Raw genomic sequence first — 13,583 nt, forward strand, 5'->3', positions numbered from 1 at the left:
AGTGTTACTTAGCAAATGTTAGCAGCAGCAGTAAGATGAGAAGCCTGATAGCAGCAAATCTGCTGCGAGGGTCAAGAGGGGACAACCTCACCTTGCAGTCCTGCTGAAATTCCAGTTTAACCACTGAGGTATGAAAATTGTACAAAGATGGAAAAACGGGAGCAAGCTTAAACTCAGCTTAATTTCAGTGTCTAGTAGTGACACTGAAAAGGTGTCGATTTTTAAATTGCTTTGGCAATTAACACACAGATTTGTGTGTTGCCTTCCCATCCCTCCCCCACAGAACCAGATTTTAGAAGCAGTTCCCGTAGACATGGAAAACTGAAGTATTGTCAAGTATCTTCTCTGAAAGTTGCCTTGTCATATGTAAGACATGTAGTTTCCCTGTGTTAAAGCTGAGGCAGAATGAAATGGTGCATGTTGCTTTATTTTCGCAGAGGGGCCAAGCCAGTTACTCCCCACTGCTAGCACTCTTGCAAGGCAGTGACAGGGCTAACATGCTTTCTTCTCTTGCTCAGCCTCATCACTGGCATTTTTTTGTCTTAGTTTGACAGGTATTTGCGTTTTTTCAGTGTCTTTCTCAGCAGTATTCCCCAGTAGACTCTCAGGTAATCACGTGGAACCATGTGTGGCCCATGCATTATTTTGCACTCTGCTTAGCAGCCTGGCTGGCAAGTACTGCCTGGAGCAACTGCTGGGTGAAAATCACATGTGTAGGCCTAGGAATTACAAATCATAGACAGTTTTCTAAGCATGTCTAGGCTTTTGGGTAGCAAGCTTTGTTTTTTTAAAAAAAAGCTGTCTTCTGGGGTTTTTTAATTTATAGGGGTCACCTTAAAATTTTCCTGTGGGACAAGGGAGGCTGGAAACATTCTCCTATGTTTGTGACTTTGTAAGATGGGTCATTTGGAGCACCACCAGGTTAGGCTACAGTGTTCCATCATGGCAAACAATATTTTGTGGAAGGGTATATACTATTCCTTTAAAAATGTAGCCTGGGGGAGATGAGGAAGAGTTCTTGGCTGAAACATTTGCATGAAACAGTGTGATAGAGCAGCCAGGGAATATATTGCATGCTAATAAAGTTCCTTCTTCAGTGTGAAAAGTGCATGCTTTGTGAGTGACACTGGGTCTTTTTTTACCTTTTGACATTCTAACTTGTCCCATAATGGGGCATCCACCAGCACGCCTTTTCAGTCCTTTCCAAAGAGCTGCCACAACTAAGGAGATTTTTTTTTGAGAATAATCTGTGACCCAGCAAGGTTGGCTGCAATGTTTGTTTGTTTTTCTCTCTCCTGCTGCTTCCTGCTATTCTCTTACTCCCACATCCTATCTGAGCCTTTTTTTCAAATGCATTCTTCAGCCTTCTCCTTCCCTACCTACTGCATCTTGTGTTGTGCTTTCTGACTTCCTTCTCTTTTCTTATAGTTTTTCTTTCCAGTTCCTTTTGGTTCTGGTCTCCCAGGAGCAAGGAGTGAAACATTAACAGTTGCTGAGTACCGAGTTAATCCGGCTCTTGTTAGGAGTGTAGGGTTCAGGTGAGGGTGCTGAGAGACATCCTCTGTGTATGACATTGTGCCCTGGTGCCCTTAGCATCACTTCATTGCTGGGGTAGCAGAGAGGAATATATATCTGTACTCCACCTGCTATCATCTACAGTCCAGCATTTGAGATAAAAATACTGATAAAATTTGATCTTTGCTAAGATATGGATGTTCCAGTTTTTGCAAGTTAATTACCAGACATTAATTGCTCTGCTTTACCACCTGGATGTGCATCTCACTTATAAAAAGAAAGCTGAAAAGCTTCAGACTTAGGGAAAGCAAAGCAAAGGTTTTGAAATATCTTGTGTCTTGATAGAGGATATGGTAATTGTAGGTGCTTTGACAGTGGTTTGGAAAAAGTACTATTTCACACTAAATTCAGCATGCATACCTGTGTCTTTCTAAGTCAGACTGATGCTCTTAGATTGGTTGGGGATTCATCCTTGTGTTATCTGTACCTCTTTGTCAATTGAGGATTCACAATTGAGATGTCACAACATCTACTGAATGGAAATGTAGAAGAAGAAGAAACCTTTTTACATAATAATCATTGTGCTGGAAAATTTATCTTCCTGCTAATTTCATATGCCTGTGATGCCCAGATGGTTGTCAGTTGTGTGCTAATGTAATCTTGTGTCCTGCTGGTTTGTTTGTAACCAGGATTGGTCTGTTTATGTGTGGCTGCATATGGCAATTAGTTTAAATCTTTTATCTTATTTTACATGTTTGTCTGTATGCAAGACATAAAGAGGAATGCACCTTGTAAAACAAATTTGGTATAAATGGATTAGCGAGTAGGTTGGGATATTACATACTTTTACTAACATCATCCTAACAGAGAAATAAATGCAAAGAAATTAAAACCTGATGTATTTGTTATCCATACATGTATAAAATGTTACTGTGTTTCAGATTTCTTGATGATTTTATGTATTTTTCATTTAACTTTTGTAATTCAAAATACTTGGTTTGGGAATATAATTGTAGTAGGTAGTTATTTCTTGAAGACTACCATTAATAAAAAAAAAGAAGCTAAAACAAAGGTGATTTTAGAAATAGAGAAATGCGTGCGCGCACACACACACACACATATGCATATATTTCTATTTTACTCTAATGCATCTCTTCTAACTTGTTTCAGATTGAAGAAGCTTCTTGAGCAGGAGAAGATCTATCAAGCCCGGAAGGAGAAGGAGCATACAAAGAGAATCAATAAACTAAGAGAAGAACTAGTCAAGCTCAAATCATTTGCACTCATGCTGGTGGATGAAAGACAAATGCATATTGAACAACTTGGTCAACAGAGCCAGAAGATACAGGACTTAACCCAAAAATTAAAGGAAGAAGAAGAAAAGCTTAAAATTATTAGTGCAAAAACAAAAGAAGATGGACAAAAACTGATGAAATTAGAGGCAGAACTTGAACACAAAACAGCATCATTTTGTCAAGAACATGAGGAGATGACTGCTAAACTGGCTAATCAAGAGTCACATAATAGACAGCTGAGGCTCAAGCTAGTGGGGTTGACTCGCAGAATAGAGGAGCTAGAAGAAACTAACAAAAATCTTCAAAAAGCTGAGGAGGAACTTCAAGAACTAAGAGATAAAATAGCAAAAGGGGAATGTGGGAACTCTAGCTTAATGGCAGAAGTGGAAAACCTCCGCAAGCGCGTGCTTGAAATGGAGGGGAAAGATGAAGAGATCACAAAAACCGAATCCCAGTGCAAAGAGCTGAAAAATAAACTGCAAGAGGAAGAGCACCATAGCAAAGAGTTGAAACTTGAAGTGGAAAAACTGCAGAAAAGAATGTCAGAGTTAGAGAAGCTGGAAGAGGCTTTCAGTAAAAGTAAGTCAGAATGCACTCAGCTACACTTAAACTTGGAGAAAGAAAAAAATTTGACTAAGGATTTGATAAATGAGTTGGAAGTGGTTAAGACTCGAGTGAAGGACCTTGAGACATCAGAAAGCAAGTTGGAAAAGGCTGAAATAAGCTTAAAAGATGACCTTACAAAGCTGAAGTCGTTTACTGTAATGTTGGTTGATGAGCGAAAAAATATGATGGAAAAAATAAAACAGGAGGAAAAAAAGGTTGAGGGCCTAAACAAGAATTTTAAAGTTGAACAAGGGAAAGTTATGGATGTAACAGAGAAATTGATAGAAGAAAGTAAGAAATTTTTGAAACTGAAATCTGAAATGGAGGAAAAAGTCTCTAGTTTGACAAAGGAAAGGGATGAGTTAATTGGCAAACTGCGAAGTGAAGAAGAAAAATCCTCTGAATTAAGGTGTAGAGTTGACCTGTTAAAGAAAAGAATTGATGGTATGGAGGAAGTAGAAAGAGAAATTACAAGAGGTCGAACCAGGAAAGGAGCAGAGCATGGTTCTCATGAGGACAACAAGATTAAGGAACTTACCATTGAAATTGAAAGATTGAAAAAACGTCTCAAGCAACTGGAAGTGGTTGAAGGAGATTTGATGAAGACTGAAGATGAGTATGATCAGCTAGAGCAGAAATTTAGGACTGAGCAGGATAAAGCTAATTTTCTTTCTCAACAGTTGGAGGAGATGAAACTCCAGATTGCCAAAACCAAAGCAATAGAAAAAGGTGAGGTGGTGAGCCAGGAGGCAGAGCTGAGGCACAGGTTTCGTCTGGAAGAGGCCAAAAGCAGAGATTTGAAAGCGGAAGTTCAAGCACTTAAGGAAAAAATCCATGAGCTCATGAACAAAGAAGACCAGCTTTCTCAGCTCCAAGTTGATTATTCAGTTCTACAGCAAAGGTTTATGGAAGAGGAAGACAAAAACAAGAGCATGGGGCAGGAAGTTTTGAACCTGACAAGAGAGCTGGAGCTTTCTAAGCGTTACAGCCGTGCTCTGAGGCCCAGCATGAATGGGAGAAGAATGGTTGATGTTCCTGTGACATCCACTGGTGTGCAGACAGATGCTCTAAGCAATGAAGCAGCAGAAGAAGAAACTCCAGCAGTGTTTATAAGGAAATCCTTCCAGGAGGAGAATCATATCATGAGCAATCTGCGACAGGTAGGTCTGAAAAAACCCATGGAGCGTTCTTCAGTGCTTGAGAGATACCCTCCAGCAGCAAATGAGCTTGCTATGAGGAAATCTTGGATACCATGGATGAAGAAGAGGGAAGCTGGGGCTCAGACAACTCTTGATAAAGGAGCCCGAACCCACAGTAGTCCAGCACATCCTGGGGAGGTTGTCCTTTCACCAAAGCAGGGTCAACCTCTTCATATTCGGGTGACACCAGACCATGAGAACAGTACAGCAACTTTGGAGATAACCAGCCCGTCTGCAGAGGAATTTTTTTCAAGTACCACTGTCATTCCTACTTTAGGAAATCAGAAGCCACGAATAACCATCATTCCCTCTCCAAATGTTATGCCACAAAAAGGAAAAGGTAGTGACAGTCCCATGGGCCCAGATCGTTCCATGTCTCCAGTCACTATAACAACATTCTCCAGGGAGAAGTCCCCAGAGGGAGGGAGAGCACCCTTCGCCGACAGACCTGCATCACCAATTCAGATCATGACAGTATCGACATCTGCAGCACCGGCAGAAATCTCCGTCTCTCCGCAGTCACAAGATATGACCATGGGAAGGGCTGTCTTCAAAGTCACACCAGAAAAGCAAACCGTCCCAACTCCAATCCGCAAGTACAATGCCAATGCCAACATTATTACAACAGAAGACAACAAAATCCACATCCACTTGGGTTCCCAGTTTAAACGTTCTCCCAGTGCCGCACCCGACGGTGCGAGCCCTGTGATAACAGTCCGACCGGTGAACATGGCGGCAGAGAAGGAGGTTGTAACTGGTACCGTCCTTCGATCGCCTCGGAACAACCTGTCCCCACGACCTGCAGCCAGCAAGGTGACGAGTACTATCACCATCACGCCTGTTACAACATCTTCCACACGAGGAACACAATCAGTGGTAAGCAGTGTAGTCTCATGGTGTGGCCTTCATGGCCAGGAGAAGGACAAACTGTAGCTTGGGTTTGAGACACCAGCAGGGAAAATGGTGGGGGGAGGGGGTGAGCAGAAACTCTTGTCTTCCCTACATTTCTTCTGGCCTCAAGCTTAATTATAAAATTGGAATTTCCCCAATTCATGTATTTTTGTACCAGTGTTGGATGCTGGTATACTTTTGGTGTTATCTCCCAAAGCAATTAACTTCCAGAGGAAGTCCCTTCAAACTTATTTTCATAATGGCAACCCAGTAAAATTGCAAGTGAGAGACAGAGGGACAAAGAATGATGGGGACGACAGAGCAGGAAACAGTATTTTTATTTTTGATGAGTGCAATTTCTGACTTTTGAAAATACTTCTCATGGTTTTTTGGCCCAGCTACCGGATCTTTAGACTCTAATTATGCAGGCTAGTGTTTCTTTGATATAATCCTGTGATCCCCATATAATTCAGTTAATATCTGCTATATGACTGAACTCCAAAGGGATAAATAAGCAGACATTGTCATTGCTTACAGCTCCAAGCCTCTTTAGCCAGTGAATAGTAGAGCTCTTTCTGTTCCTCTGAACTTCTGTAAGTGCTGTATTACTATAGTGCTTCCTGTAGCATATTTTTTTTTGCTTTCTCTTTGGGCTTCTACAGTGGTAACCCAGCTTCTTTTTCATACTGAAAGACTTTTCAACTCTGTCTTTAATGACAGTGGGCAGTATTTATTGATAGTCCTCCCCTAGTTTATTATTGGACATAGATTTTTATTGCTTTAGTTGGAAATAACCTGGGAAAGAGGAATTTAACCAAAACAGAAAACCAGCAGTACTGTGTTAGTCCAAAAACTTACTTAGCTAGACAGAGTCTGCAACAGATGCTCAGGGGAAGATTATTTTGAGTGGGTAAACACACAGTAATGTTTCCCTCGGCGTCTGTTCCCAGTTTTTGGCAATAGGTGGGTATTTCTCTGTGAACCAGAGCCTGTAGCCACATCTTTTGTCTTTAATAGACCATGGCAGAGTTTTCTCCTATTTATTCTTTTAATTGCTTTTTGAACTCACTTGCACTGTTGTTTCCACAACATCAGGGGGCAGTGAATTCAGCTGTGGGCTTTGGGAAAAGCTCTTTTGTTTGATACCTTTTATGCAATACCTTCATTGGTTACAGCCTTTTTCTTGTATCTTGACAAATACTGAATAGTCATCCCCTGCTCATTTGTCCATGCTGCTCCAGAGTCAGCAGACCCCTACAACACTCCTCGTCAGCCGTCTCTTTCCAAGCTGAAATGTCGAAGTGTATTTAAGATACACTTTCACACTTTTGGAGAGAAGCTGCCATTCCCATTTAAGGCTTCTGAATTAAGAAAACCTGCATTCATCACACAGATCTGTTCGGGATTGCACATGCGCTCGCTCTCTCTCCACCTATATAATGTACTGTAGACACTTTATTATACAGTGTTTCCCTACATATTAGAGGCAACTGTTCATTTTTTTAAGTCTTGAATTAATTAATTAATTTACAAACTCCTTTGTCTCTCAGAAGCTTGGAAAACTGGGGTTTTTTAACTTTTCTTTTTAACTACATGTCTGTCTCTACTGTGATGATGCGCTGAACCGTGGCAGACAAAACTTTTTTGGTTTGTTTTTTTCTGGCTAAAAACTGGCTTCTTTCTTCACTTTATTCTCCCTGATTTGGAATGTAAGGAAAATAGTTCAACCGTAAGATTTACTTTATCTTATGCTTCCCTTTGTTTTTTAATGTCCCTAGTCAGCTGAGCAGGCAACGTCGAACAAGCTCAAATGTGCCTTTTCCTCCCCAGCCTCTTGGAAAAAAAAAAAAAAGTGTATTCACCATCTGTTTTGCAAAAGTCAACTTTACAAACACACTTCACTGCCCCTAGTCAGAAAAACCAATCTGTGATCATTTACTCAGTAACCCTAGATGAAACCAACAGATACAGTTTTGAGGGTTTAAGTTAATAAAATCTAACAAGACTAACTGATACACAGCTGCTTTCTTAGCTCACTGGTTTTAATTTTTGTCTTAACTCTCCTCACACAAGATGCTTTGTACAATGTATTAATGCCTTTTCCATGGCAGCCTATGGATTTAGATAGTTCCCATAGAAACAGAAAAAAAGTGTGTTTAGTGCTCCTTAGCTTGGTTACAGTCAAACTCACTCCCAGGAAAATACTTGGGCTATCCTAGCAGACCTAGGATATGATTTTTTTATTACAGATGGACCACAGAGACCAGAGGATATGGAGACCAAAATGAGCCTGGTTATTAGTCTTGCCTTAGCACATTGGCCCAAATTTCTGTTCCCAGGACAGTCCATAGAGTTTGCAGAAAAAATCCCACAGAATAAACCCAAGTATTCTTTGTGAAAAAACCCAAACCAGTGGTGACTCTATCCTGCTTTTTGATTTAGGCCTTACATTTGGTTGTAGGATTGCTGGTGAATGTGGATCTTCTTTGGCTACCAGGTTGGGTGTCAGTCCTATACTCACTTAATCCCTGTGCTCCCCACCTCCTACAAGCCTGGCATTGAGTGCCAACTGTTTATGCTGCCAGAGTACACAGTGACTCCAGTGCCATGCAAATCTGCAGGGAGCAGAGGGAATCCCGGCTGCAGCAGAGCCAGCACGGTGGCACAGCACCAACCATGCAGAGCGTCCTGTGACCGAGGCAGGAGGGCCCGGCTGAGAAGCTGTTGGGTGCCAGAGCGAATGGGACAAGTGCTTGTGCAGCTGTAAGGCCACTTGCAAGTGGGCAGCACTTAGTTTGAGATCAGCATCTAAATGTAGCTCTTTGTAGGTGTCCCATGTATGCTCTAAGCTGCAGCTAGAGCTCCTGGAGGTGCAGGGGGCAGCTCACTTGCCCGTGCAGAGGTGTGTGGTGCTGGCTGTGTGCCAGTGGCAGCTGAGACGTGTGTGAGGCTGAGAGGGATCACAGACCTGTACCTTTCTGCTGTGGCAGCTGATGGGACACCTCAGATGGCACGAGATGCTTCAGTGTGGGGCAGCTGAGTCAGTGTGTAGTCATCAGTCCCCATGTCAGCACTGAGGCCTGTGTGCTGGCTCTGCGGTGACGGTGGGGTGATCCAGCTGAGACATGGCTAGCTTCTGTGTGAGCTGAATTACCCACTGGCTCACTGACTATATTGACTAGATCTCAAGTCCCACCCTTTCAGGATTCAGTTACCTAAACATACTTTATTTTAGTGTCATTTTCAGTGCTGTCAAGTATTCTACCTACCTGCCAGCTGCTTTACCAGAAGTTTTAGGTCTCCTTGGGTCATCTGTCTTGTCTACCAGCCCTGAGCACACTGCTTGAGTAGCCCAGGGCATCTCAAATTGCACAATGTGTCTGTTGGTCACTGAACTGAACCATTTCTGTCCAGGGCAAGCTGAGGCCTGATCTGATTGAGAACAAATGCTGAAAAGGCACCTTTGTAATTAAAATATTCCAGAAGCCAGTGTGCGCATGAAAGCATTCTCTTTGTGTGTCAATAAAATGCACCACGCAGGATCTGTTATAAACTACTCAAACATGCTACATGTTCTGTATGTTCAGTTTGCTTTTTTCCTTTAATGGGATTGTCCAACCTAACTGCAGCTTCACAGGTTAATACACCTGTGTCTGCAGTGAGAGCTGATTATGACTGCACTGTAGCAGCTGCATGTGTTCATCTCACTCTCAGTAATGCCTTGCATAACCTCGCTTGGGTCCCTGTGCTGTTGGAGCACCACATCTTGCCCTGCCAGCTCAGATCCAGCTTGTGTCACCCAGTGTCCCATGAGGCTGCATCTCGGGCACTCCATGCCAGCTGCGTAAGGGTTGGTTTCTGGTTGGAGCCACATTCCTGGATCAACCAGAAGACTGCAGCCTACAGACAAACAGCGCTGGAAGGAGAATGGCTTTGAGTTCTTGGAAGAAATGACGGGGAGACAGGCAGTCATGTGGGTTCTCTGCCACAGAGGCTACAGACGCAGACTGGATGTGTTCTCTGCTTGCTGCCCCTTCCTGCGCCCAAGGGGACAGCTGGCTGGGGAGGCACCTTTGTGCCATCTCACTTGGCAAACACAAAATGCTTTTGCAGCTGCCTGGGAAGCAGGCATTAGCTCCATGCTATCAACACGATCAACATGTTAGTGTGCTGGAATGAAGGCAACTAAGACATTTAAAGCAAGTTAGAGTTCTTTTCAAAGTGCTTTTGAGTGATTTAGGCTTGAAATGAGTAACTTGAAAGCGCCCAAATCCTTAGTTAATAATTTACATGTGAATAAAGCTGAAGAAATGCCTGAGATTCCAGCTACTCCATTTGATTGCCTCATGTTTACACACTGTGGAACTCTTTCAGGGAGCACAAGATGTTTGTCATTTGGGTTCCCGGGGATGTTGACATATTTTCCAAGGCTGATGGAATGCATTTGCATGTTTTGCCCTACAGAATTGTATGGGCCTAACTTGTTTTGACATCTACCTGTGAGTTCCATATTAGCCTTTAGACTGCTATTGTAAATGTTGCTTTTAGTTATTGAAAATGGCTTCCTTCCTGTCAGGCAGACAGCATTCAAGTTTTCCAATTGTGATTTTTTTTGAGTGTACACATGGGGTTTTGTACTGTTCTTAGAAGATTAAGGAATGGTTTTCCTTTGCATGCTCAGGATGCAGACAGAAAGCTCTGATGCCACTGGCTGAAAAACATTTGAGAGAGAAAAATGCTCCTTTGTAGAGCATTTTTAAGTAAATGTACAAATGCATGTTGCAGCTGACACGATCCCCCAATGTAGTCTATTTCAGCAGTTTAGTTTTATTTTGCTTATATGTCGTAAGTTGCAGAGTTTAGTCATTTAGCAGGTGGGTCTAGCTAGGATTGCAGGATCTTAGGAGAATTGTCCTCTTTTGTGAGATCACAGTCTTTATCCATAACCTGAACAGAAATGTCAGTCACATATGAAATTCAGCCGAGACACTGAAGTTGTCACCATTATAATTTGTGTCTGTATTGCACACACAGGAGATAAAGCCCACTTTTCTTTCAGAATTGTCACGTTTATAAGTATTTTCTTTAAGTCATAATTCATATGGGGTAGCTCCAGTTTTGACCTTGAAGAGTACACACATCATTATCTGGCCAAGAGAGACAGAAAATAGCAGTTGGCCCTTTTTATCCTAGCCAAGTATTCCTGGTGCATTTATGCATTTACGGTGAGATTCAGTTGCTTAAGCACATGTGCTGATTGCAGTTTCAAAGCTATGGGATAGCTTTGGCCTGGCCTCCAGCTGGGGCTGGCTCCAGAAGGGCACAGGACCTGTGTTGGGTCTGCCAGCCCCAAGCCAACCACTTAGGCTGTTGTTTTTTTTTTTAATTCTGAAGTCCTCCAGCTTGAGGATAAAGGTGCTTGCTAGGCTGTTGTCCAGGGCAGAAGACTGGCAGAGATAGTAAAATGACTATGTCCACACTGCCTTGAGGTATCCCTGGAAATCTGGGTTAGCAACTTCACTCTCACCAGAGTTTCTCAAGTTGTGATTAGGGCTTGGAGGAGGAAAGCCCTTTCCCACATCCCTCCTGCCACAGCCACAGGAAAAGGAAATCCAAATCTTTTCTCTGTCTCTTTCTCTCCCGGCCCCCTGCTCTTCCCAGTGCAGAAATAAGTGGCCCCAGCCATGACCTCAGCATACTTCAAGAAGTAAAATTCAATTTTATTTATAATGCTGAGTGATCATGCCCCAGCTCCTAAAATTTGGCAGTTACCTTGGATTTAGCATTATCCTCATGTGACTATGCTGTTATGAGGGCCCATGCTAGTGTCTGTACAAGATGCTAATAATGTAACTGTCTTGACAGCCAAGCCAGTGTTGTGGTAGCCTCTAATGCCATCCTGCACTATATCGTGCTGTAGAATGGGAGATTTGCACAAATTCTCATCCTTATGACATCTTGATTCAAAACACTGGACCTCAGCTCTGGGAAACTCGGTTGATCCCAGCTCTACCTCTGGCCCTACTCTAGCAATATGTCCCATGGCCAGATTCCAAATGTATTACTTTGCTAATAGGTATGATTTGGGACAGTGTTGTTTGAGAGGTAAGTGAAGAACCAAAGAAAAGTATAAGATGAGCATGTATGAGAAGAAGAAGTCCTTAATTCATGTCATTTTTCTCTGTCTCTTTGTTTTGCAGACAGGACAGGATGGGTCATCCCCTAGACCTACACCCACCCGCATTCCTGTGTCAAAAGGTATGAAAGCAGGAAAGCCAGTAGTGGCAGCCCCAGGAGCAGGAAATGTGACAAAATTCGAGCCTCGTGCCGAGACTCAGTCTATGAAAATAGAACTGAAGAAATCTTCAGCCAGCAGCTCTGCCTCCCTGGGCGGGGGTCAGGGCTGATGGCAGTGGCTCAGGGGGTACGTTCTGCAGGTTTTGCTGCTGCCATGGAAGTCAGCTCCCCTGTCTGTGTAGTTGTTCACATTTGCCTGTACTAACGAAGTCCTGCAGCTGTCACTTAACAACAAACTAATAAGTATGTGCACTGACTACTTAAATAACAAAATCCTTTTGTTTTCTTACTCAACTTTAAAAAAAAAAAAAAGCTGTCAAAAAGGCAATTTTATGCCAGGAAGATTTGCAGTCTAGGATGTGAGAAGGGGGTAACTGCACTAGGTTATTAATCTAGTTCAGGAATTCTTAATGATAGACTTGGTCACTTTTTAGTAAATCAAAGGCAGTTTGGTCACTTTTACTAGATTGTCTTCCACCTTAATGGATCACTTTCAACATTTGCTGCTGCATGGGCTTACTTTCCTTCCTGCCTTGATCACATTATTGAAATGCCACATGGCCTAGGGAAGCAATGCCAGAAGACAGCACGCTTGAGGTCCTGTTTTAATGAAAGCCCATACCTCAGGTGTGGGAGGGGAAGAGAAGAAGGATGGGCACTGTGTGACCAGCCTTCTCTCTCCAGGAGCCTCCCATCAAAACCACCATTTCTCAGTGGTGAGCTGCTTTCTCAAGATAGTTAGTAAATTCAGGGGCATAGGGATGTTGCACAATGTTTGGCAGCAGCAGTGCTAAGCAGCAACTTAATTCTTCCAGAGAGAGTTAGCACTTGTAGACAGCACTTAGAACCAGGTCCCTGACTTACACACACTGGGATACTGCCAGCTCAGGGCTCAGATGAAGGCTCATGAGCCAGAAGGTGTTTAGTCTTCAGCAAAAGCTTGAGAAACACTATCTGACAAAAATCAATACAATCCATTTGTGCCTGCTCCAAAGACCACTTAAGGCTGTGAAGGAACTCATTCCATTGACCTGACTAGGTTTGCAGTTTTCCTGGTCAGGTCTTATATTTAAACCTTACTTGCCAAGCATCCTTATGTCTTAGAGGGTAAGGCAGCACAGACTGCTGGTAGCAGGAATTGCTATCTAAAGGCACAGCTCAGGTACAGGCAGTAGAGAGAGGGTTTGGTAAGGAAGTTACTCTCAGTTTTCAGTTGTGTAAATGTTTTGTCATAAATGCAGACTGCCTTACAATACCATGGTGATTTATCATTTTTCCTTCCCTCTTTGTGATTTCCTCATTTGTATGTTTGCATTTTTAAGCATGTTTTAAGGAATTGTTCCAGCATGGACGTAGTGTGGATGCTGACGGTTGTTATGATTGTTTATTTAATAACAGTAAAGTTATTAAAGCACATTTCCATTAAGCGATCAATTTTCACAGAAGAAAATCCCAACCAAAAGAAATGAAGCCGAGCAGACCAATAAATGATGGGTTTAAAGCTGTATAATGCTTCAGTCACCTCAGCAAGCTGTGAAGGGCCCAGTGGTTAAAACAGAGCGCAAGGTGGGAAGACCACCAATAAATTATAAATAAAATTCACAGAAAGGAAAATGCACCAGTGGTTGAAATATGAAATTTGGCCTGGGAGAAGATATTTGATGGAAGAATCTGTCACAGAAGGTCAACAAAATTATATTCAATCCAAGCAATGTTTAGTTTTCAGTCTGCTTTGCATTGCTCTCCAATTTCAGATCCAGATACAACAGTTATCCCATTA

The 13,583-nt window shown here is 42.5% G+C and overlaps 1 protein-coding gene across 4 annotated transcripts in view; it reads left to right on the top strand.

Moving 5' to 3' along the window:
• The window catches only part of FILIP1 (filamin A interacting protein 1), a 102,954-nt gene that overhangs the window by 82,538 nt on the left and 6,833 nt on the right, over window positions 1-13,583 (top strand). For 3 of the 4 annotated variants that reach the window (XM_082302482.1, XM_082302483.1, XM_082302481.1), the window contains 2 exons: window positions 2,686-5,491; window positions 11,707-11,930. In XM_082302482.1, coding sequence (XP_082158608.1) covers window positions 2,686-5,491; window positions 11,707-11,913 — 3,013 coding nt within the window. In that variant the 3' untranslated portion in view covers window positions 11,914-11,930. The remainder of the gene's footprint in view (window positions 1-2,685; window positions 5,492-11,706; window positions 11,931-13,583) is intronic. The other variant, XM_082302484.1, reaches the window with a different exon arrangement.

This window comes from Coloeus monedula (assembly GCF_965178545.1).
Source record: "Coloeus monedula genome assembly, chromosome: 2".
Classification (NCBI taxonomy): domain Eukaryota; kingdom Metazoa; phylum Chordata; class Aves; order Passeriformes; family Corvidae; genus Coloeus; species Coloeus monedula.